The sequence below is a fragment of the Schistocerca gregaria genome, chromosome 8 (assembly GCF_023897955.1).
Source record: "Schistocerca gregaria isolate iqSchGreg1 chromosome 8, iqSchGreg1.2, whole genome shotgun sequence".
Taxonomy (NCBI): Eukaryota; Metazoa; Arthropoda; class Insecta; order Orthoptera; family Acrididae; genus Schistocerca; species Schistocerca gregaria.
The window spans coordinates 138428284-138451367 of record NC_064927.1 but is presented as its reverse complement, the minus strand read 5'-3'; the positions used below and the strand labels follow the sequence as shown (position 1 = coordinate 138451367).

Here is a 23084-nt window from a genome sequence, read left to right as displayed (position 1 = left end):
TTTTATTGCTCATGAAAACTACACAGTGCACTTTGTACACCATACAGTGAGCTCTTCAGAGGTAGTGGTCCAGATTGCACACTATCCACAAGTTCATCAAGGCACGGTTGGTCCAGATTGTCCAGCTCCTCAACGGCGATTCGGCGTAGACCCCTCAGAGTGGTTGGTGAGTCACGTCGTCCATACAGACTTTTTCAATCTATCCCAGGTATGTTCGATAGCGATCATGTCTGGAGAACATTCTGGCCACTCTAGTCGACCGATGGCGTTATCCTGCAGGAAGTAATTCACAAGATGTGCACGATAAGGGCGCGAATTGTCGTCCATGAAGACGAATGCCTCGCCAATATGCTGCCGATATGGTTCCATTATCGAACTGAGGATGGCAATCACGTATCAAACAGCCTTTACGACGCCTTCCATGACCACCAGCGACGTGCGTCGGCCCCACATAATGCCACACAAAACAGCAGGGAACCTCAACCTTGATGCACTCGCTGGACAGTGTGTCTAAGACGTTCAGCCTGACTGGGCTGCCTCCAAACACGTCTCCGACGATTGTCTGCTTGAAGGCATATGCGACACTCATCGGTGAAGAGAACGTGATGCCAATCCTGAGTGGTCCATTCGGCTGTTGTTGGGCCCATCTGTACCGCGCTGCATGGTGTCGCGGCTACAAAGATGGACGTCGCCGTGGACATCAGGAGTGAAGTTGCACATCATGTAGCCTATTGCGCAGAGTTTGAGTAGTAACACGACGTCCTGTGGCTGCACGTAAAGAATTATTCAACATGGTGGCGTTGCTGTCAGGGTTCCCCCGAGCCATAATCCGTAGGTAGCGGTCATCCACTGCAGTAGTAGCCCTTGGGCGGCCTGAGCGAGGCACTTCATTGACAGTCTTTTGTATCTGCTCCATGTCCAAACAACATCGCTTTGGTTCACTCCGAGACGTCTGGACACTTCCCTTGTTGAGAGCCACTCCTGGCAGAAAGTGATAGTGCGGACGCCATCGAATCGTGGTATTGATGGTCTAGGCATGGTTGAACTACAGACAACACGAGCCGTGTACTTCTTTCCTGGTGGAATGACTGGAACTGATCGGCTGTCGGACACTTCCGTCTAATAGGCGATGCTCATACATGGTTGCTAACATTTTTGGGCGGTTTTAGTGACATTTCTGATCAGTCAAAGGGACTGTGTATGTGATACAATACCGACAGTCAACGTCTATCTTCAGAAGTTTTTGGAACTGGGGTGATGCAAAACTGTTTTTGATGTGTGTATTTTAACTGAGACGTTCTTGAATACATAGAATCCTCTCCATATATAGTGTCATCGCCTATATGCGGAAGAACAATAGAAATGCAGTAGGAGACAAAGACTCATGAGTAACCATTCTAATCTAAAACTTTTTTTACAGTAGTATTGTAAAACAAGATAACTGCTTACGATCCTGGCAAACAGCTGTGTAAGAAAAAACCGAAATGTTACAGTACCCTCTGAAGTTGCTTCGAAATAACCGAAACACTCATAATGCAAGTAAGTTCTCTTTCAATTGCAAAAGACGGAATGCAATTTACGTTACTAATATAATTTCGGTACACAATTTTTTCGACATTTTAGCCTTATGAATTCGCGTCGCTAGCTGACAATATTGACAATTATATGGAAGGATAAGTGCACAGCAGTCAGTTTCAGTCCCACTGGTATTTTATTATTCTTGCATATCCAGGTTTCATTTATAAATGGCGATCCTTACTGCTCAAATACAAGGAAAAACTTACTAACGCCTTCTATCGACATAACGTAACATAACGCCGTAAGAAATTTATGTCAGTTGAGGGCGTTGGAATGTTTTTATTAATTGTATTTGGTTAAAGTAGGCTTGTCATATTGATCTTCAGTGTTTTATTATTATGTTGACTGATTTCCCCCCTCCCCCCTAAAAAAACGATTCGTAAGAAATTTTGTATTTCTTTTAAGTTTATTATTTAGTATTTAGTGGATTACTTATCCACCATGATACTAGCGACTATGCCAGATTTTAGCTTTCAACGAATTCCAGTTGGTATGGAACCATATCAAGATGATCTTCAAGGAATTTTTAATTTTCAGTTCGAATGTGATGTAACAGTTCTGTAGGTGACAGTTGTATGAACTAATTAATGATGTTTTGCATCAGACTTCGTGGAACGCTTCACCAATTACATATGGATAAAAACATTGCACATTGGCTTTTCTTGGTGTATTTTAAAGGTAATACGCAAATATACTTGTTGAGTTTATTTACTAAAAATGGGTCTTTAACTGTAATATCGGAAGAAAACGGGGTTAGGTAGTTTTTGGAATGTAAAGGACGTTACTTCCACTACATGTCCGGCCCCGTTAGGTGAATGGTCAACGTGACGGACTGTCAATACTCTGGGCCCGGGTTCGATTCCCGGCTGGGTCGGGGAATTTTCTCCGCCCAGGGATTGCGTGTTGTGCTGTCCTCATTGTCACGCTATCATGCTCACCGATTGCAGGTAGGCGAAGTGTCGTCAGATTGAAAGACCGGCACCCGGCGAACGGTCTGCCCGACGGGGGCACTAGCCATTCGATTAAATAAATAAACTTCTGCTACATGACGCAAACTGAAGTTGCTGTACTTGTTGTACCACAGTTCTCTTCCGCCTTTACATAAGTCAAGTCGTACGGTGACATGTACTGCTGGGAGTTTGCTAGATTAAAACTCACCCATATGGTGTGTTGACTAGCATGATCATTTCCAATGGATAAGGTTGCTTTTTAATTATTGTTTTGTGTAAATCAATCATGATCCCGTAATTTACTTGTATTTTAGCAGTGAGATGGCTATTTATAACTGAAATCTGGATTTGTAAGAAAATTAAAAAAGACCCAGTGGGATTGCGACTGATTGCTGTAGTTCTGTCCTTCCTTATAACAATTTACAGTCGCTGTGCATAACGGTTCCGTGTTGTTGTTATGGTCTTCAGTCCTGAGACTGCTTTGATGCAGCTCTCCATGCTACTCTATCCTGTGCAAGCTTCTTCATCTCCCAGAACCTACTGCAGCCTACATCCTTCTGAATCTGCTTAGTGTATTCATCTCTTGGTCTCCCTCTACGATTTTTACCCTCCACGCTGCCCCCCAGCACTAAATTGGTGAGTCCTTGATTCCTCAGAACGTGTCCTACCAACCGATCCCTTCTTCTAGTCAAGTTGTGCCACAAACTCCTCTTTCCCCTAATTCTATTCAATACCTCCACATTAGTTATGTGATCTACCCATCTAATCTTCAACATTCTTCTGTAACACCACATTTCGAAAGCTTCTATTCTCTTCTTGTCTAAACTATTTATCGTCCACGTTTCGCTTCCATACATGTCTACACTCCATACAAATACTTTCAGAAATGACTTCCTGACACTTAAATCTATACTCGATGTTAACAAATTTCTCTTCTTCAGAAACGCTTTCCTTGCCATTGCCAGTCTACATTTTATATCCTCTCTACTTCGACCATCATTCATTATTTTGCTCCCCAAATAGCAAAACTCCTTTACTACGTTTTCTCATTTGCTAATCTAAATACCTCAGCATCACCCGACTTAATTCGACTACATTCCATTATCCTAGTTTTGCTTTTGTTCATGTTCATCTTATACCCTCCTTTCAAGACACTGTCCACTCCGTTCAACTGCTCTTCCAAGCCCTTTGCTGTCTCTGACAGAATTACAATGTCGTCGGCGAACCTCAAATTTTTTATTTCTTCTCCATGGATTTTAATGCCTACTCCAAATTTTTCTTTTGTTTGCTTTACCACTTGCTCAATATACAGATTGAATATCATCGGGGGTAGGCTACAACCCAGTCGCACTCCCTTCCCAACCACTGCCTACCTTTCATGTCCCTCGAATCTAATAGCTGCCATCTGGTTTCTCTACAAATTGTAAATAGACTTTCGCTCCCTGTATTTTATCCCTGCCACATTTAGAATTTGAAAGAGAGTATTCCAGTCAACATTGTCAAAAGCTTTCTCTAAGTCTAGAAATGCTAGAAAAGTAGGTTTGTCTTTCCTTAATCTAGCTTCTAAGATAAGTCGTAGGGTCAGTATTGCCTCACGTGTTCCGATATTTCTACGGAATCCAAACTGATCTTCCCCGAGGTCAGCTTCTACTAGTTTTTCCATTCGTCTGTAAAGAATTCTCCATGGATTTCTACTAGCCCTCGTCTTGTTACGTACTTGATCCTGTGCTGCCTTCACTATTTCATCTCTCACTGCTAGCCATTCTTCATCTACTGTATTTGTTTCCCCCATTCCTATCAATTGTTCCCTTATACTCTCCCTGAAACTCTGTACAACCTCTGGTTCTTTCAGTTTATCCAGGTCCCATCTTCTTAAATTCCCACCTTTTTGCTGTTTCTTCAGTTTTAATCTACAGTTCATAACCAATAGATTGTGGTCAGAGTCCACATTTGCCCCTGGAAAATAAATATGAATAAACGGTGATGGGGAGATGTATAATTCCCGCAAGGTGTGGACAGAAACTTGGCGCCGACTGTACCGTGCGGGCCGGTCGCGCATGCGCAGTGAGTCCGCGCCGGCAGGTGGAGGCCCCAGGTAGCGGCCGGCCGCAGTCCGTGGTTAGGCTCGTGACGGAGAGGTGGTCGCCGCACTTTTCTCCAGGCAGCGGGGCGCTGGCCAGCCTCTCGCAAGCACACACACACAGGCACGTCGCACACGCAGACCGCCACGGGTGTCGGCCTACAGCTGAAGACGTGGACACGGCGACGATGAACGTGGCGCGACGCTGGCCGCAACGCCGGGAGCCAGCTGTCCGGAGGTGCTGCGCGCTCGGGTTCCGTTAGGCCGCGGTCCGCACTGGACACAGACTCTCGTTCACGACGCTCCGCGATTCTTTTCCCATCTGTACTTCCCGACGCTCAATTAAAACTCACCGTGTGCCATACGCCGCCCAAAGAAGAGCTAGTGCCTCTGCCAAAGTCGACGTGAACAAGTAATCGACGAGGGAAGTGCCACAATCGTTGCCGACAGCCATTTTGAGCGATCGTTTTGCCGTCGCTGTGGTACCGTGCGTGTGAACCAAACAGATAAATATTTCGTGAGTTCTACAAAGACGACACACGGAGGTCTGCAGGAAGCAAGAAACTGGATACTGCGAGTTGAAGTTACCATCACCTGAACTTGTGACGTGGAAGTGAGCGGTGTGCATTTTCGACATAACTACAGTGCCAAAATCGCAAGTGTTATTTTATTTTACTGTTTTTAAGACCAGCATTCGTATAAACTACAGAATTATTGATCAGTAAGTGTAGATTCATTCGGCTATACAGTAATCCAGGAGTGGGGTCAAGGTTAAGTACCATCTTTGCTGACGTCATATGAGAAGAAAGATCCACAGGCTTCGAAGGTCGCTGGTCGTCATACCAGAACAGCCGCAGGAACTATAATTTACCTCACTGTACAGCCAGATTCTCAATAGAGACGTACAGACTGTGTGTGTTGACCTTTGAAAAGTTGAATTAGTTGTATTGTGTATAGTGTTTGACTTATTTCCGTTGGTTCTGTAATTGGATTCGGAACAAGAGCGACGTTGGAATATTGGGAACGGAACGGAGGAACAGCGGCAGATCCGTTGGAAAGCTTACTCGAAATTTTTCCGAAGTGGGCCTGCAGTTGTGGATGTTCAAAGAATAGGTTACAACAAGCAGATTTATTAACCCAAGAATCAGCCTTTGTGGCTTTGCGTAGTGTGTCGCTGTACGTTACGGCAGAATAGTGGATCTGTGTCGCCGAGGCCGATGCGTATCGAGTGACAAGTGACCGACGAGCAGAAGCAACAGAGATGGCCAACTCGAGGGGCGGGGACGACCCGGAGTCGACGCCGATCTGCCGCTGCCGCGTGCTCTACCTGGGCTCTGCCGTGCCGCACGTGACCAAGGATGGCCTGCAAGGCATCCAGGAGCCGCTGCGGGAGCTCTACCCCGAGCAGGGGGCGCTGGGCGCGCGCGGAATCGACTCGTGGCTCAGCGTCTGGAGCAACGGCCTGCTGCTCGAGAACGTCGACGAGAACCACAAGAAGGTGACTCGCTTCTTCCCCATCGACTCGCTGCACTACTGCGCCGCCGTGCGCTACGTGCTGGTGCCCGAGCGCGCGGGGGCGGCGCTGGGGGCCGGCGGGGGCGGCGGCACCCTGCTGTCGACCAGCAGCAGCTCCGGGGGCGGGCCCAGCCCGCGCTTCCTGCCGCTCGACTCGCCCTTCGCGCGCACCCCCAACCCCAGCCACCCGCCACTCTTCGCCGCCATATTGCGCCGTACCACGGGCATCAAGGTCAGTACTGACGTCAGCAGTTACCGCAATAGGTTAAACAAATATAGGGGAAGTTTCCTCTCGTCAAAACAACTATTTCGACATAAACATTTGCCTAGTAACGATTAGTTCCTGACGTAAGCAAGAACCATCTTCTTCGTGTAGGTGAAATCTACTATGTTACGCCGCAACACGTTCCCCTTTAAGGGGGTAGGACGTCAAACGGGCCGACTTGGAGCAGGAGAGTCACCACAGGACATTTTAACTTCTACTATCTATACTTTTACAAATAAATCATAAAACTTTGTCACCCTGACCAGGAAGGATTGAGGACTCACACTCATTGCAGTGGAAGTTCAAAAACGTAGCAAAATACCTTTTTTTTTTACATTTCAGATTTCATCATTTTTCCACTTATTACTGGCTGCATTTGTTGCTATAGATAAACTATTCTTCCTAGGTAAGAGAGATTCTTCGATGAATTTTTCATAGCATACAAACAGCAGTTACAGGTGTATGAAACTCTAGAATTTTCCAAATCTATTAAAAAACCGTGGAAAAATTGAGATAATTAACTAAAGAACTTGAGTTTTTTTTCTAAACGTGAAGTTTAAAATGTAACAGTTCATTCATTTTTTCATACATTACATAACTTCTAGAGTTTCATACACCTGTAACTATGGTTTGAACACTGTGCAAAAGTCATCGAATAGACTCTCTTACTTCGGAAGAAAAGTGTACCTATAGCAACAGATGCAACCAGTAGTAAGCGAAAAAGTGATGAAATTTCACATGTAAAAAAATTGGTTTTATTACGTTCTTGAGCTTCCACCGCTACGAGTATGAATCCTGAATCCTTCCTGGTCATGCTGTTAAAGTTTTATGAATTGTAAAAGTATAGACAGTGGAAATTAAAATGTCCTGTGGTGCCTCTCCTGCTCCAAGCCGGCCTGTTTGACGTCCTATCCCCCTTGTGCTAGATGATGGACGTTTCGACCCCTCTGCTGGGATATTTTTCGCGGCCTTCTGACGCTCACGGTTAGCTGACTGTGAACACCGGAACCTAAAGGAGATCCTAGCAGAGAGGCCGAAAAGTCGATCATTCAGAAGAAATGGAAGAGAAACGTGATGCGTTGTAAGAACCGAGAAGATGTTACCTTCAGTGACAAGAGCTGTACAGGGTTTGTGAACAAATAAAAACATTGGGCACCAGACATGATGTGGCTGAAATAAACCAAGGAATTAAGACAATAGTCTACCTTTTCACTCCTTTTTTTAATACACATATCGACGACGCACACAAAACTTGGGCACGAACAATGAGAGTTATCAATTTGAATGTGAGCATGCTGCTTTTTGCTGACCACCAAGTAACTGTTAGAATGAAAATGACCCACAAGAAGTTAATTTAAGGAACATAGCCATGGAATAGAATGTGGAGTTTTCCATTACGAATACAAAAACAGTGGCATTCTTGGGACATCAGTCCATGGGCGTTAAATCGAAATTGATAAACAGATCATAAAACAAGTTATACATTTAAGTGTTTAGGATGCGTATGGGGCAAATAATGAAATACAAAATAAGTTAGCCAAAGTCAACAATTTCCGTGGAACTGTTTCCAGAATGTTTGGGAAAAAAGTAAGTCCACGAAGATACTCTACTGAGTTCTATAAGGGTCTGACGATATCTGAAGTCCACTATGGGTACGAGACCTGGACCCTTAAAAATACAGGTGAAAAAAGAAGCACGTGAAATGAACTTCCTTATATATTGGGTGGATATATTTTAATGGATAAAAGGAGAAATGACTTCATTCTAGCTGAACAGAATATGCAAAACATAACTAACACATTGAAATAATATCACTTAAGATGAAAGGAAAACATAGATCATATGCCTGATGCGAAAATCACTAAAATCTGAAAACACTGTAAACCGAAAGGTCTTGAGCGTGACCGGTGAAGAGATGGGTTGACCATTTTGAAGACGGAATAGACCAATACACGGAACGCCTTATGTAGATGATGATAATGACAACTGCTACGAAAGCCTGCCGACATACATGATCTGTCTTCCCATGTGTTAGGTACTTACCTGGTAATTCCTCATGTTTAGTTCCTCTGTTGTATTAGTTACTTACTATTTCATCTTCTCACTTCTTTCCTCGTCTAACCATTGATTATTTTCCCAGTTGGTCTATAGTTAAATTGTACTTTAGGAATTCAGTTTCCATTCTCTGTTGTGACATGATCTCTCATTTTATTTTTATACTTCTTGAACAGTTCTTGCATGCTTTTGTGTCCTAGTTTTCTTCTGATTGTTGTACTCCTTACCATATCAGGCAGCCTCTAGCAAGTTTTCGTTCATTTGAGGTTGATATTGTCCTTGTTTCACCGTCATAAGGTATTGATGATATTCCCATTGTTCTGTAGAACTTCATTACTTTGATTAATGTAAGTGAAGCTTTCAATGTTTTTGACGTGTATTTTTCCTTTGTGAAAGAAATGGTGCATCCCAAGAAGTTCAATTCTATGACTGTCTCCATTTCCTGGTCGTATATAACAACTTTGCTTGGAAGCAGGCCTTTACTTTTAAAAGCCATTACTTTTGGTTTTTGGGTCGAGATTGTTATGTTATAGCTCTTGGCAGCGATATTTAATTCATAAATGGTTTTCTGAAGAAAGTCCTTGTAGTCAGCTGTATGAAATTGGTAAACAGCAAAGAGTATTGTCATTAAGTAATCCCGTTAGTTAGACTTACGCATGTTCCTCAAAATTAAAAGAGAATTACTTAATAATTCTCTGACAAAAATCATTAATAACCTCTTCCGCTGCTTTCTGTATTATGGGATTTATTGTAACACTTGCACCACCTGCAAAAAGTACTAATTCTGCTTGTTGAATGTTAAGTAGAAGGTCAAACATATATACAAGGAACAGGAGGGTAACATTCCATTTATTTTAGTCTCTGTCTCAACATATCAACATAGATATTAAAAAGTATCGGAGACAAACTGCATCCCTATGGGTCTAAGTTTGTTGTTAGTCTTAACAGTCTCCTTCGTGGCAACGACGATTCTGGAGGCTTGGTACATTTGTTGGATTACACTCAGTAGATGGCGCGTCACTCCTGCCTAAGCACGCAAAAGTATCAATCAAAGTAAATGACCACATTAGTTGTGCCACTGGCGTGAAGCGACCATTTTAAGACAGCTTGGTTTCAGCAAGGCATTAAATGCTGTTGATTTCGGTATGAATCACTGAAACAGGGCAATACTGTGGTTCGTCAGTTACATCAAAATCTTCTCATATGAAATGGATGGATTTACTACCTCAAAATCTTCTTATATGAAATGGATGGATTTACACACAACTGGTCTAAATTCTACTTAACAAACAGAATGAAAAAATCTTGTCCTGAATAATTCAAAGGTAGAAATTTTAGTGACTTGGAAGAAATGAGAAATGGAGTCCCACAGCGTTCAATTTTGGGTCCAACACTATTACTTATATTTGTGAATCACCTACCACTTGATATTCAACATTTATAACAGGTCCTTTCTGCAGACGATACTATTCTTGTAATAAATTCGTTTAAAGAGGAACCTACAGAGGTGGTTACTAATTATTTTTTTCAGTAACTCATCACATAGAAAAAAAAGTGTTGACCGCATAAAGCAGTAAGAATAAAATGTGGACTCCATCTGTGGCAGCCATATAGGTACCTCTTCAGTGAGTTAGGCATTTTAACTGCACCATCTCAATACATACATTTACTAATGAAATTAGTTATGAATATTGTACCACAATTTGAGAACGACAGTTATGTCTACAATTACAATACTAGTGGGAAAAAGCTGTCACAGGAGGCTCACAAAGGAGTTCAATAGGCGGCAGCAAAAACGTTTGATTCTTTGCCCTTGCCTTATAACATAAATTGTTGGCAAATAGCAAAACAAGTTTTAAATCTAACCTGAAATCATTTCCCCTGGACAGATCCTTCTACTGATCGACGAATTTCTACTTAAAAGTTGGTAGCCTGTTAAAAATTAATTTTTTAAGTGGAGTTGCATGAGTAGAACTAAAAATAGTGTGTTCATTAATGTTAACACTACCCATGTTTATATATCCTGCAAACTGGCTGGTGCCACAGCATTTCGATAAAAGAATCGTTCAGATGATGTAGAGAACATGTGACTAACTAATTGTCAGAACATGTGCTCTCCAGAGATCTCAGTATTCAGTCTTTGGTCGCTTTTCTCGCTGTATGACAATGATATTTCATCTGTGTTTCATTATTGTAACTACCACTTATATGCTAAGTTATCCAACACCTCTATCAGAATAGTCTTTGATGAGCATTTAAATTGAGAAGAACAAATTGTTGCAGCATGCAGAAAATCTCTTTCAAGCATTCACGCAATCCAAAAATTTAGAAAAAATTGCTTCCACCTGAAATGAAAGCAAAATTAGTATAGTGTGTAGTATCTGCCATAACTTGACGACTGTTATGTAGCTGAAAGTGGTGCAAATGGTGACTACAGACGACTGGAGCTAGCAGTAAATGCTTGCATAAGATAAATATGCAACATTCCCTTGTTTCATAAAATCAGTCCTTCCAGTGTTGAGTTAGGCTGGATGCGACTGGTTAGGAGATGTGATTTTCACATTATTTTCTTCATCTGTTTTTTTAGTCACTGGTGTCCTCAATAATTCTCCTGCTCATACATACCTATTATTCTCCATGACTGCAATACCAGATTGGGTACGTTTGCACAACACTAAATCTTGCTCCACCTCCTACTCAGTTTCAGTCATTCAACTGTGGAACAATCCACCCTGTAACCTGCATCTTACCTATTCCTACTTACATTTCATGTGTAACCTTGTCTTATTATTTCTCTCAGTGGGCTTTTCTGTACAGTGATTCTTTCTGTATTACTGCCAGGCATTACTGTTAGGTGTCATTACTCACATTCGACGTGAAACTACTAGCGAGGTTACTTGACAAAATAGTAATAAGAGTGACGTTTCTTAAATTTCATATATTCATTGCTATTCAAAGTGTCCCGCGAGGAATGCTTAACATTCAGGTATATGAAAGGAACAATTATTCGACGCAAATATGGGTTCCAAAATGCGTAAATTAAGAGCTAATGACCACTTGTTCATCTTCGTTACTGTGGAACATGTCTCTTCTACTGAGCAAGTGCTCATACCTGTTAAGGTATGTATTTAATAGCCCATATTTACTATTTTTTCTTGTTTTGGTACGTACTACTTCCTTCCAAAATAGGGAAAGAGCTTGCAGTAGAAGTTTGTAATCGAAGATGAAGAAGTGATCATAGCTCTTACGTTGTTGCGTTTTAGAGTACATATTTAGCAGAGTTTTGCTTCGAATGACCGTTCCTATCATATCAATGAATATTGGTAATTCCTCCTGGTACAGCCTGTGTGTTAATATTATTATCATTAATTAAGAGGCAGCCAAACGGAAACAGACGGGTCTTCCCCGTGCGATTTCTATATTTTTGAAGGCCTGAAGAAACACATTTGTGGCCGTCGATTGCCTTCGGTAAAAGAGGTGCATCCTAAATACAATCATGGTTCCGTAGGGAACCGGAAACGTATTCCCTTGATGGCACTGATCGTCTTGTCTTACAGTGGGATAAATGTATTTAACAGCTATTGTTATTACTGTTCAAAAACAAACAGTTTGCTTACTTTTTTCCATCTGTCTCTTTTACATTTGACTGCCCCATATATATAACTGTTGTAATATCCAATATGTAGTGTTGAATCACTAAGGATGTCTGGTTAAAAGCAAAAGTCTGATGTTACCAGGTGAAACAAACGCATAGACGACATTTTCTGGGTATGGTACGGAGTTATATTGAATAACAACAGCCATTAAAAAAAAAAAAAAAAAAAAAAAAAAACGGACGTTGCGGTCACGGCTGCGGTGCCATTTCTCTGTGTCCGTTGATTGGCCACCGACGTCAAGTACACAAGTAGGCTATGCTCTACAACAGTATACAAAATCCCGATTTCATTCAGTGACAGTTAATTTACAATATGACGTGGCAGCACACTTAGAAAGCTTTATGTCGGCTAGTTTCTGTTTTATTATTAAAGGAACGCTGTAGAAAGGGAAATGACATGTCATATTTGTTTAAAAGACATAAAATTATTGCCTTTAACTGACCATTCTGAAGTGGAACATCGCGAAAATTTCGTCCTTAACCATATGCCAAAACAAGCTCATAAAATAATAAATTTTGTTCTGCCTTGCAAGTAACATACATTCCTAATGCTTTAACCACTTTCTCTTCCATAGAATCATCTTCAGATTGGTGTAGACCAGAAAAATGAAAACAACTGACGAATATGTGACCTAAAATCGACAACACTGCTGTTACACCACATATAAAGCCAAATTTATCGAAACTTAGCTGTACTATCAGCAACATGTATGCGACACCGTAAAACAGTATTTCATAGCATGCATATTACGTAAACTCGGTCCATATGACCTGGCGCTCCGGGCCCGTTGCATATGGCAATATAAAGGACAGAGTTTTAGCCGACATGTTCGGGTACGTCGTGGTACATTTGATTTTACGTATTGTGTAACAGCAGCTTTTTGTGTCTCAGGTTATGTGGTGCTTCGTCATTTTATTTTACTTGTCTGAACAGATGGTCCGACGGAACCGAAACCAGTCACAACTGAAATATAAGGAAAGTTGACGCCCAATAAAATTTTTAGCATAGTAATTAACGGAAGATTTTCTAAAACCAAAAAATCTATATCACTTTTTACAACATAAAATATAAAGTTTGAATATGTTCCGTTAACAGCGTCTGTTGATATCACGGTGCCAAAAATGTTGCATTCTGTGACCATTGGAGATGCATTGTGTAATGGCATTTTCACGTAGTTAATGTTTTTAAATTCCGAAACGCGATAAATCATGGTATTTTCGGTGTCCCACCAGAAAATAGCCAAGGTCGATGCTGCAAACGAATATAAATTATTTCAAAAGTGGAAGGCTTGGTGTCTGTCAAACAAGTTTAATGTCACTGTCAACCCAGCCAGTAAAACATAGTCAGTGTTCACAGTTGTTGAGCTAGTGTTGTTATTTATTACAGCATGGTAAATTATTCACAAGGAACCAATCCTGCTGTCTTCAGTCCGAAGCCTGGTTTGCTGATACTCTGTGTTCTGTTCTGTGTAAGACTCATCATCCCTATCAGCTACTGAAACCTACAGTCATTTGAAAGTAACTGTTCTTGGCAAGCTTTCAGCCCCCTTAAAATTTTAGCCGAACATCTCCCCGCCCCTTCCCCCCAAACGTTTCCATTCATTGTTACATTAACTGTTCTTTGATTCTTGTGAATAGGTCCTATTAATATATCCATTCGGTTAATAAGGAGTAGCGTAAAACTAGTTACTCATTGATTCTAATCAGTATATCTACATTGGTTATCTTGTACACCCACCTAATCGCAGCATGGTTTTGTTGCTCCATATTTCAAAATTACTATTCGCTTGTAAAGTTCACATTTTGCATTTCACTTCCATATAAAGCTACTGTCCAGAGAAACGAATTCAGAAATTACTTTCTGTAACATAATTTTTCGCACCTCTAATAGGACCATTAAAGTAACATACTATAGCCTTGAAACCAGTCCTTGAAATGGTAACAAATTTACCGTACCTTACAATATTCTTGGCTCATAGAAATTGGTGGTGCTTTATTATGACTTGATAAACTGTCCTAAACTGGTATCACATGTCGAAAAAACTCTCGTGCTGCTTCAATTTATGCATTAAATAGCCAGATGATGAACCGTCGTACGGTGTAAACGACTCTCAAATAATGCAAATACTATCACAGACTTCTGTAATACGCTGATGAAGCATCTCTGTGGCGTTTGCGTGTATTTGCTCTTTTAAACGTACTCACAGATAACTTTCTGGAGAACTGGGTTCGAGAGTTGATATCGTAAACAATAAACAACACTTGTACGACGATAACAGGTAAATAGTATTGTGGGGTTTAAAAGCGTCCGCAAGGTAGAGGGTGGGATAAGAGGGGCCACTTGCCCACTTGTCCAGTCTGCACTAAAGAGTTTTTTATTCGTTACAGTATTAGCACACTCTTTTAATGCACGTCAATTTCCTACGACACAATAAGATTTTTTTGTGATTTCATAAATGACACGTTTCGAAACTGAGTAACTCATTTATGTCAAAAATTACAATTTTAGAGTTTTGTCCCGCCAATCCTGCTGGATAAATTTCTGTCGATTCCTATAGCACCACGATTCTCTTGCTCTATAATATTCAACATATTTCAAAATCGAAACATTTATGGAAATATCTGACATATTATCGTTGTATGATAAAGTAGTTAGAAGCATACCCTCTAATTTTCTTAACCCAATATGTAAGTAAATTGGCTCGAAATTAGTTTTCAGTGCGTCACGTTTCTGGTTTACTGCTTTCGACTGATCCTACTATTTTAAAGTTTTTTCTTTTATTCATGCCAATAGTACATATTAGTTTATGCATAATATCAAAAATAGTTGTAATTTTCGCTTGAAGACAAGGGAAGTTAGGATAGTCATTCGTTATAAAATACTAATAACGATATACACAACACGGGCGTGGAACAAGATAATATACCACTTCATAAAAAAAGATGTATATGCACGATATTTTGTAGAATAATTTGTCCCCAGTAATGGTCAAACTGTATGTAAGTATTTGATATTAGTGGAAAACACTTCCACCTCTTAAGTTTCATGATACCCACAATAAGGTTGCATCTCTTCGAGATTGTGTCACTATTTTAAGTCCCCTCAATGCCTGATTTCGCCAACAAAGCGTAGCTTTTCGCTTGGATTTCAATGACTGATGAATGTAACATCCACAAAATTAACAGTAAGAGTAATAATCAGCTCTGCTTTTATCAAAGAGAATTTTTTTCCCTAAAGCTCTCTCTGATAATGCAATTACTGGGCAGCGTAGTCACTAAAATTAGTGAAACGAAATTGAAAACAAAAAAAACGGGGGTATTTGCGATTAGGAGTGCACGTTTTATTCGATTGTAGGTTCATGTATAGTAACTGTGCTGGTACAGACAGAGATCCACAGAACGAAAAGACACTACTGTAAAAATCTCTTTCACTTTCAGGATAGGCAAGAAGCAGTTTTCTTACTGATGTCTTCTTCACAAATAAAATGATTCGCTGAGTAGGCGTTGTGCAGTTGTTATTCTACTTACAGCATAGAGAATATCTTTCAAGACTGATCTACATAACTACATATATATCTCGCAAGACATTTGTGGTGTGCGGTGGAGGATACTTCATGTACCACTATCATTTCCATCCTCGCCCCCCCCCCCCCCTTTCACCCCGCCCTCGTTTTCCGTTCCTGTTTCCGACGCACATGGTGCACGGGAAGATAAGCCTTCATGTGGTGAGCAACAAAATGATTTTTCTTTCATGGTTCTTTCGCGAATTATACGTAAGAGAAAGAAATATTTTAGTTTCTTCTTCTATGAACGTACGCTATCGCAACTGTATCGGCGAGCAAAACAGCTATGCACAAGGACTCTCTTGGAGCGTACTGCCACTGGGGTTCACTGAGCACCTCCGTAATGCTCTAGCTGATGCTATTGAAGGAACCTGTGGCTAAACACGCTGCTCCTCATTGTACGCTGTCATGGAATAATCAAGTAAGTGTCGAACGAAGTTTTTTTTTGTTAATGTATCTGCTTCACGAGTGGACTATACTTCGTGGTATCTGGTACTGAAGTTGGATGTTTCTGAAGTCGGTATGCGTTTCACAGCTATACACATGCTTTCTGGTTTGCCATCCTGCATTGTTCATTCATTACAAATCGCCAGTGTTTCATTACTGACATTCGGGTTTTTTCAAATACGTCTTCGGAAGGAACACTTTTTGCGAATGAGAGTTACTATACTTCAATACATAAATTCTTCGCAGGTGGTTGTAATGACACCGCAAAGGGAGACGTTAGCTATCTCCGTCGCAGAGGCAATACACACACTGTAACCGGTGTAAGTGGAAATGTTTTTGCATGTGATACCTTATTATGTACATCGGCGAGTTGGTTGTTCGAACAGTCTTCCGACAAACACATCATAAGCTTTACAACTTGATTTCTCCTGCACGTTTGTAACTGCACCACTAAGTGGACTACGTTTCTCAGTAAACACGAACCATTTTGAGTCGACGTATCCATGCTTTAAGAGCTGTCCTCCTGCCCAGGTAAAAATAAACAATAATGGCTAGCTCTTGTCACATTTACTTGGAGGTACTACCCAATCTAAAAACGTTACCACTTGCAGAAGCCGGCCGGTGTGGCCGAGCGGTTCTGGGCGCTGCAGTCTGGAACCGAGCGACCGCTACGGTCTCGAGTTCGAGTCCTGTCTCGGGCATGGATGTGTGTGATGTCCTTGGGTTTGTTAGGTTTGATTAGTTCTAAGTTCTAGGCGACTGATGACTTCAGAAGTTAAGACGCATAGTGCTCAGAGCCATTTGAACCATTTTTGAACCATTAATCTGAAAATGACGTAAACATTGTTGTAATGTTGTACAGTACACCGTACTGAGTCAGTAGTAGAACTATCAGCAGATATACTCTTGACACATTTTATTTAGTGAGGTGTAGACTGCAGTAGCATACATTAGAAACATGGCGTTCATGAAGTCGTGTGTGTAGACGCAGAGGGCTGAAAGGAGAACACGCATTATTATGGAAGAGTAGTAAAAACTCTGTCATAGAGTATTTTCCCCCTATTCATATGTGACGGGAGTGGCAATGATAATAAAGCCCTCTAGATCACTGATTATATTTTCACGTATTACGACGTCTAAAGTACCGGAATCATCGGGTCAAAAATTAAAACTCATAAAACATAGTTCATTGTCAGTTGCAATAAAAGCTATATCTCGTTTTGGCTTAGGTGTTACTGCAGCTGACACTGAACTGTGTTTTAAGAATTCTATGTTTTTTACCTACTGATGGCAGTAGTCGAAACATCGTAATAAACGAAACTATATTAATCTATATTTAGTCCTTTATTTTCAAAAGTCCACAGTATCACAGGCTCATTTAGCGATTTACTGCCTTTACTAACAAGAGGTGGCCTCCATTAAATGACAAATCCAGTATTGCTGTGCAAATCGAATTCGGATTCTTGTCTGCGATGTCAAGATACTATGGAAGCACTCAAACCCGTGATGAGGTGTATTACTTTAGGAACAGTGTGTGTGACTGGCCAAGGCACAGTTCCGAACTCTGTAAGAAGTCTCGGTGTGCGGTGCTGCTTCTATAATGCCCTGCTCACTGTTCCCAACAGGAGCCTCCAGTCGAGGCAGCATTCCTATTGAGATGCGAGTCACGCCCGTCACGTGCAAATAGCACCGAGTACTGCTGCCGAGCAAACAACGTCTCTTGCAGCCCTACAAGTTTTCGCGCTGTACATGGCTATTTCACCTTAGTCTTGTGGTGCAAATTTCAGGTTACTCAACACTTCGACCTTTTTGCTTAGTGGATCAACTTATCAAATCAAAGGAATGGCAAGTTCCGTGCAGATACGGAGGTGGGCAGCACTAAAGGAGAGCTTTGTAAAGTTCTGTGAAGTGATCGCTCCGTTTCTTGTTCGTCTGCTATTGTGGCCTGTGATGTACAGGGTGGGGCAAATAAAAGTGGCCCGGGCGAGTAATCTGTGGCGGCATTAGCGGAGGAGGAAAAGCTCTATAGTTACTTCCAACAGGGAGGAGCAACTGTGCATTCAGCCGGCCCAGCCTTGGAGCACATTTACATAATACTCACAACTGACAGAGTTGTTAACAAAGGTTAGTCTAGTCGCGGATCTAGCTGGCTACATATGTCGCCCGATCTGCCAGAGTGCAATTACTTTATGTGATATAGCTGTCTCACAACCATAGTGTTTTTTTTTACCATTTTTTTTTCAATACAGTAATCCATTACACTACAAAAGTTTGCTGATCAGGCTTTCTAGAGGTATGTTGAAACATATGCAAACGCGCTAATTGCTGTTGAGTGTACTTTTCAGAAGTCCAGTGAGACCAGTTTATGTTTGCCCTCGTAGAGATCCCCTGCCTAAAAAGTTAGATATTATTTGAGGAAACTGGAACAAAAGTGTCATCATTGTTGTATACATGTTCCATATAATCGCCGCACCATTCAATTACTGTCTTTTCCTCAAAAACTTCCGTCTTTCACACTTCGAAGTGAACGTTCTCGTATTCTCAGCTCAACATTTTCACACATCTGTGAATCTCTTTACGCTGCTGTCCTGATTCACACATTAAGAACAACGAATTCGTTCGCAAAGGCATTATACGGCGACATTTCCGAGTCTGACACTCTTGGTAAAAAATCTTAAACGATCCACAACTGAATTCAGTACGCTAACAATTAAGAGCGAGCAAAATTAACCTCGCGTATCAGTTATGCCAAATGGTTCAAGTGGCGCTGAGCACTATGAGACTTAATAATTGAGGTCATCAGTCCCTTAACCTTAGAACTACTTAAACCTAAGGACATCACACACATGCATGGCCGAGGCAGGACTCGAACCTGCGACCGTAGCAGCAGCGCGGTTCCGGACTGAAGCGGCTAGAACCGCTCGGCCACAACGTCCAGCTAGTTATGCTAAGTTTCATTACAGCACCTCATTTACACCGACATAATACTACACGTGTTAATGCGGAAATGAGCTGAAAAATAATTTTTTTGCGTGAAATCTCTTAACGCTTTTTAAATAAAACTAACTTAATAGACTGTTAATAATCTTTACTCTTCGTGTCTACACAGTTATTTCCCAACGTAGTCACCCTGACGACGAGCACATTTCTCCCAAAAAGAGACCAGTTTGTTGATATCGTCACTGTGAAATGTTTGACTTCGTTTGACGGAGCCTCAGTGTCATCTCCGCTTGCATTGTTTCATCACTATCAAAGTGACGTCGCCGGGCATGTTCTTTAAGTTCTGTGAGAAGATGCAAATCGGGTGGGCCCAAATCGAGACTGGGCCCAAATCGAGACTGTGTGGAGGATGACCGATGACAGTTGATCCCAAGCGTCGGACTGTTGCAAATGTCGCAGGGGTCTCGAGTCGTCTGGTATTGTCATACAGAAGGAGATAGCGCTCCAACTGTTGACGAACTCTTGGAATCCGAAACTTACTGACAGCACTCTGTTTCCCACGCGCAGACATAGTTACGTTAAAAACTGCCGTGTTATTAACTGTAATTAGAAGGCTGGAAGTATGTGGCATACATAATAAGGACGTGGAATGTTAATAATGTTTGTCATATGTATATATCTTTCAGAGTTTGAGCATAAAAAATTCTGAGGCATTACTTTTCAGCGCGCGACACCTACAGCGTGCTGACATGAGGAAAGTTTCCAACCGATTTCTCATACACAAACAGCAGTTGACCGGCGTTACCTGGTGAAACGTTGTTGTGATGCCTCGTGTAAGGAGGAGAAATGCATACCATGACGTTTCCGACTTTGATAAAGGTCGGATTGTAGTTAGAAGAACATGGACTCGGTGGGTTCAGGAGGGTAATACCGAACGCCGTGCTGGATCCCAACGGCCTCGTATCACTAGCAGTCGAGATGACAGGCATCTTATCCGCATGGCTGTAACGGATCGTGCAGCCACGTCTCGATCCCTGAGTCAACAGATGGGGACGTTTGCAAGACAACAAACATCTGCACGAACAGTTCGACATTTGCAGCAGCATGGACTATCAGCTCGGAAACCGTGGCTGCGGTTACCCTTGAGGCTGCATCACAGACAGGACCACCTGCGATGGTCTACTCAACGACGAACCTGACTGCACGAATGGAAAAACCTCATTTTTTCGGATGAATTCAGGTTATGTTTACAGCATCATGATGGTTGCATCCGTGTTTGGCGACATCGAGTTGAACGCACATTGGAAGCGTGCATTCGTCATCGCCATACTGGTGTATCACCCGGCGTGATGGTATGGAATGCCACTGGTTACACGTCTCGGTCACCTCTTGTTCGCATCGGCGGCACTTTGAACAGTGGACGTTACATTTCAGATGTGTTACGACCCGTGGCTCTACCCTTCATTCGATCCCTGTGCAACCCTGCATTTCAGCAGGATAATGCACGACCGCATGTTGCAGGTCCGGTAGGGGCCTTTCTGGATACAGAAAATGTTCGACTGTTGCCCTGGCCAGCACATTCACGTCTGATCAATGGTGGCTGAGCAACTGGCTCGTCACAATACGCTAGTCACTACTCTCGATGAACTGTGGTATCGTGTTGAAGCTGCATGGGCATCTGTACCTGTACACGCTATCCAAGCTCTGTTTGACTCAATGCTCAGGCGTATCAAGGCCGTTATTACGGCCAGAGGTGATTGTTCTGGGTAGTGATTTCTCAGGATCTATGCACCCAAATTGTGTGAAAATGTAATCACATGTCTGTTCTACTATAATATATTTGTCCAAAGAATACCCGTTTATCACCATTTCTTCTTGGTGTAGAAATTTTAATGGCCAGTAGTGTAGATGGGGTCATAGACGTGGAATAGTTCGTGAGCTGTTGCTTGTAATAAGATTCTACAACCAGCACGATTCATTGATATCAGCTTGGAAAAATATTTGAAGATTTTTCGGTTATCAGCATGAAATATGACCGGCCTGTCTGTGCTTTTACCACGTTCGATCACACTCCTGGATATGTAAGACCTAAAGCGAGAACAATGACCGGTGATTACTGTCCCCTCACTATAGTAACCATCCTAGTGAGCGACGAACGCAGACAAATACGGCGGGGACGAGTGGCGTGCTTCTTAGGCCGCGAGAAGAGAAAGATCGAGTGGTCGTGCGGAGATAAATGACGAAAGCGGCGGCGCTCCCAGCTCGCTGCACGAAAACGCCGCTCCTGACGCAATGCATGGTTGGCCGGCGCATGCGCACTGGTGTCTGCGGCTCCGCAAGGGCAAGAGAAAGGCAGCGGCTCAGCAGCCAGGCAGCTGACTCAGAGAAATGGCGGTCGGCCGGCCACTGCAGTCACGGATCTGGCCGCGCTGCAGTCTGCGGTTTGTGCTGCAGCTATGTTAATACACGGGCCCGAAACCAAAGGTCTTGTGTTCACACGTTAACATAATATCTTTGCCTTCAAGACAGAATAGTATTCGCTAGTAATTCTTATTGTTACTATGCTATACCATTACGGTAATTACAAAATGGTTATTTTCCAAGAATGATTGCCTATCGAAGTCGCGGGGTCCAAACGATACATATATATCGAACTTATCATAACCTAACTCTTAATGTCTGTAGTGACATTTACCTGCTGAATAAAGTGTGTGTACGCCGTAGTTTGTAATTAATTTACATTTTTCTTACATAGTTCAAAAATTCACCCTGTATTAGTCGCATCATTTTTCACGAATCTCCTTCCAGCTGAAGCAGTTAAATCGCAATCACAAATATGCATGTTCCTTCATAATCTGGCATTTTCAAGCAATAGTGCTTGAGAGTTCGTGTGCTACCCCTGCGTTGAAGTCGCCAGACTAATACGGAGTTGAGAGGTTGTCCTGTAACAAAAAAGTTGTGTTCTGAACAGATTAAGTTTACAAATCAATAATAATTCTACTTCATTCCGTGATGTAAGATATTGTTTCCTTAAACTGAAGTGGGCGTTGCGGAATATTCGAATTACGTTTGTCTTGGGGGGGGGGGGGGGGGGGCTGAACGTCGTGTACCGTCTGCCAGTGGTTTATCTTCAACACCATACACAGCAGAGAACGGCATTTAGCGACGCATTCTAAATTAGAATTTGGTGGACGGGGTGGGGGCACAGGGATGTTCGTTAGTCTTCATTAATGTTACTTATTGTATAAAGTAACTGCTCATCATAGACTACTGATCATAAGGTCAGTGACGTGAAGCTGTGTAGGTTACGTGGGGTGAATGGAACCGGATGTGACGTAAACAAGAGAGCAGACCGTGAAAAGTGACGTTAGCATGAAATCAAGGGCAGCTCGTCTGCTTGGGTGTTTCTAACCTCAAACCTTTATCGCGAGTATAGGCACGACGTTAAACACAGATACAGTTGGTGTAATTGCCTCCAACCACTGTTAGTTGACATCTACTGCTTTTAGAGAATCTAATGACATTTTTAGGAGTGTGATGGTTATATGAGTGTCACTTTACAAATTCAAATAGAGATGGATTTCTACTCTGTACCAGAAAATATTTAGCAGCGAATATTTGTGACCGGTTAAAAAATAACGTCTGCAGGACAGGAACGGCAAGATCATACCCCTTCCAAGATGAGCGGCCATAAAAAACCATCATGGTTTGCAAAACAGATTTCCGGTGGTGACTTTTTTGCCTTTTAAATCGTATGTCAGTTCTGACGGTTTCTTTGCTGCATACAGTAAATGAAGAGAGAATGTTTCTAAAAACCACGAATTCATGTAGAATGTTGAAGAAAGAGACACACCGTCTGGATTAGTTTGTTCGCCCTGAAGACGAATTGCAATTCACGATAGTTATGTTTGTATCCGAAGATTACTTGCCACTACGGATAAACCGGTGACCCAAATAAACATGCGAAAGGGGCCGAGGTGGTGTCTTCCATCATTGTATCATCAGTGCATTTAAATGTTTGCTAACTAAAACGTCT

At 42.0% G+C, this 23084-nt stretch overlaps 1 protein-coding gene across 2 annotated transcripts in view; it reads left to right on the top strand.

Annotated features, from left to right (window-relative positions):
- The first annotated feature begins 4643 nt into the window (after positions 1-4643).
- LOC126284429 (IQ motif and SEC7 domain-containing protein 2) overlaps positions 4644-23084 on the top strand; it is a 106973-nt gene continuing 88532 nt past the window's right edge. For both annotated transcript variants that reach the window (XM_049983350.1, XM_049983348.1), the window contains exon 1: positions 4644-6355. In XM_049983350.1, the coding sequence (XP_049839307.1) occupies positions 5870-6355 (486 nt within the window). In that variant the 5' untranslated portion in view covers positions 4644-5869. The remainder of the gene's footprint in view (positions 6356-23084) is intronic.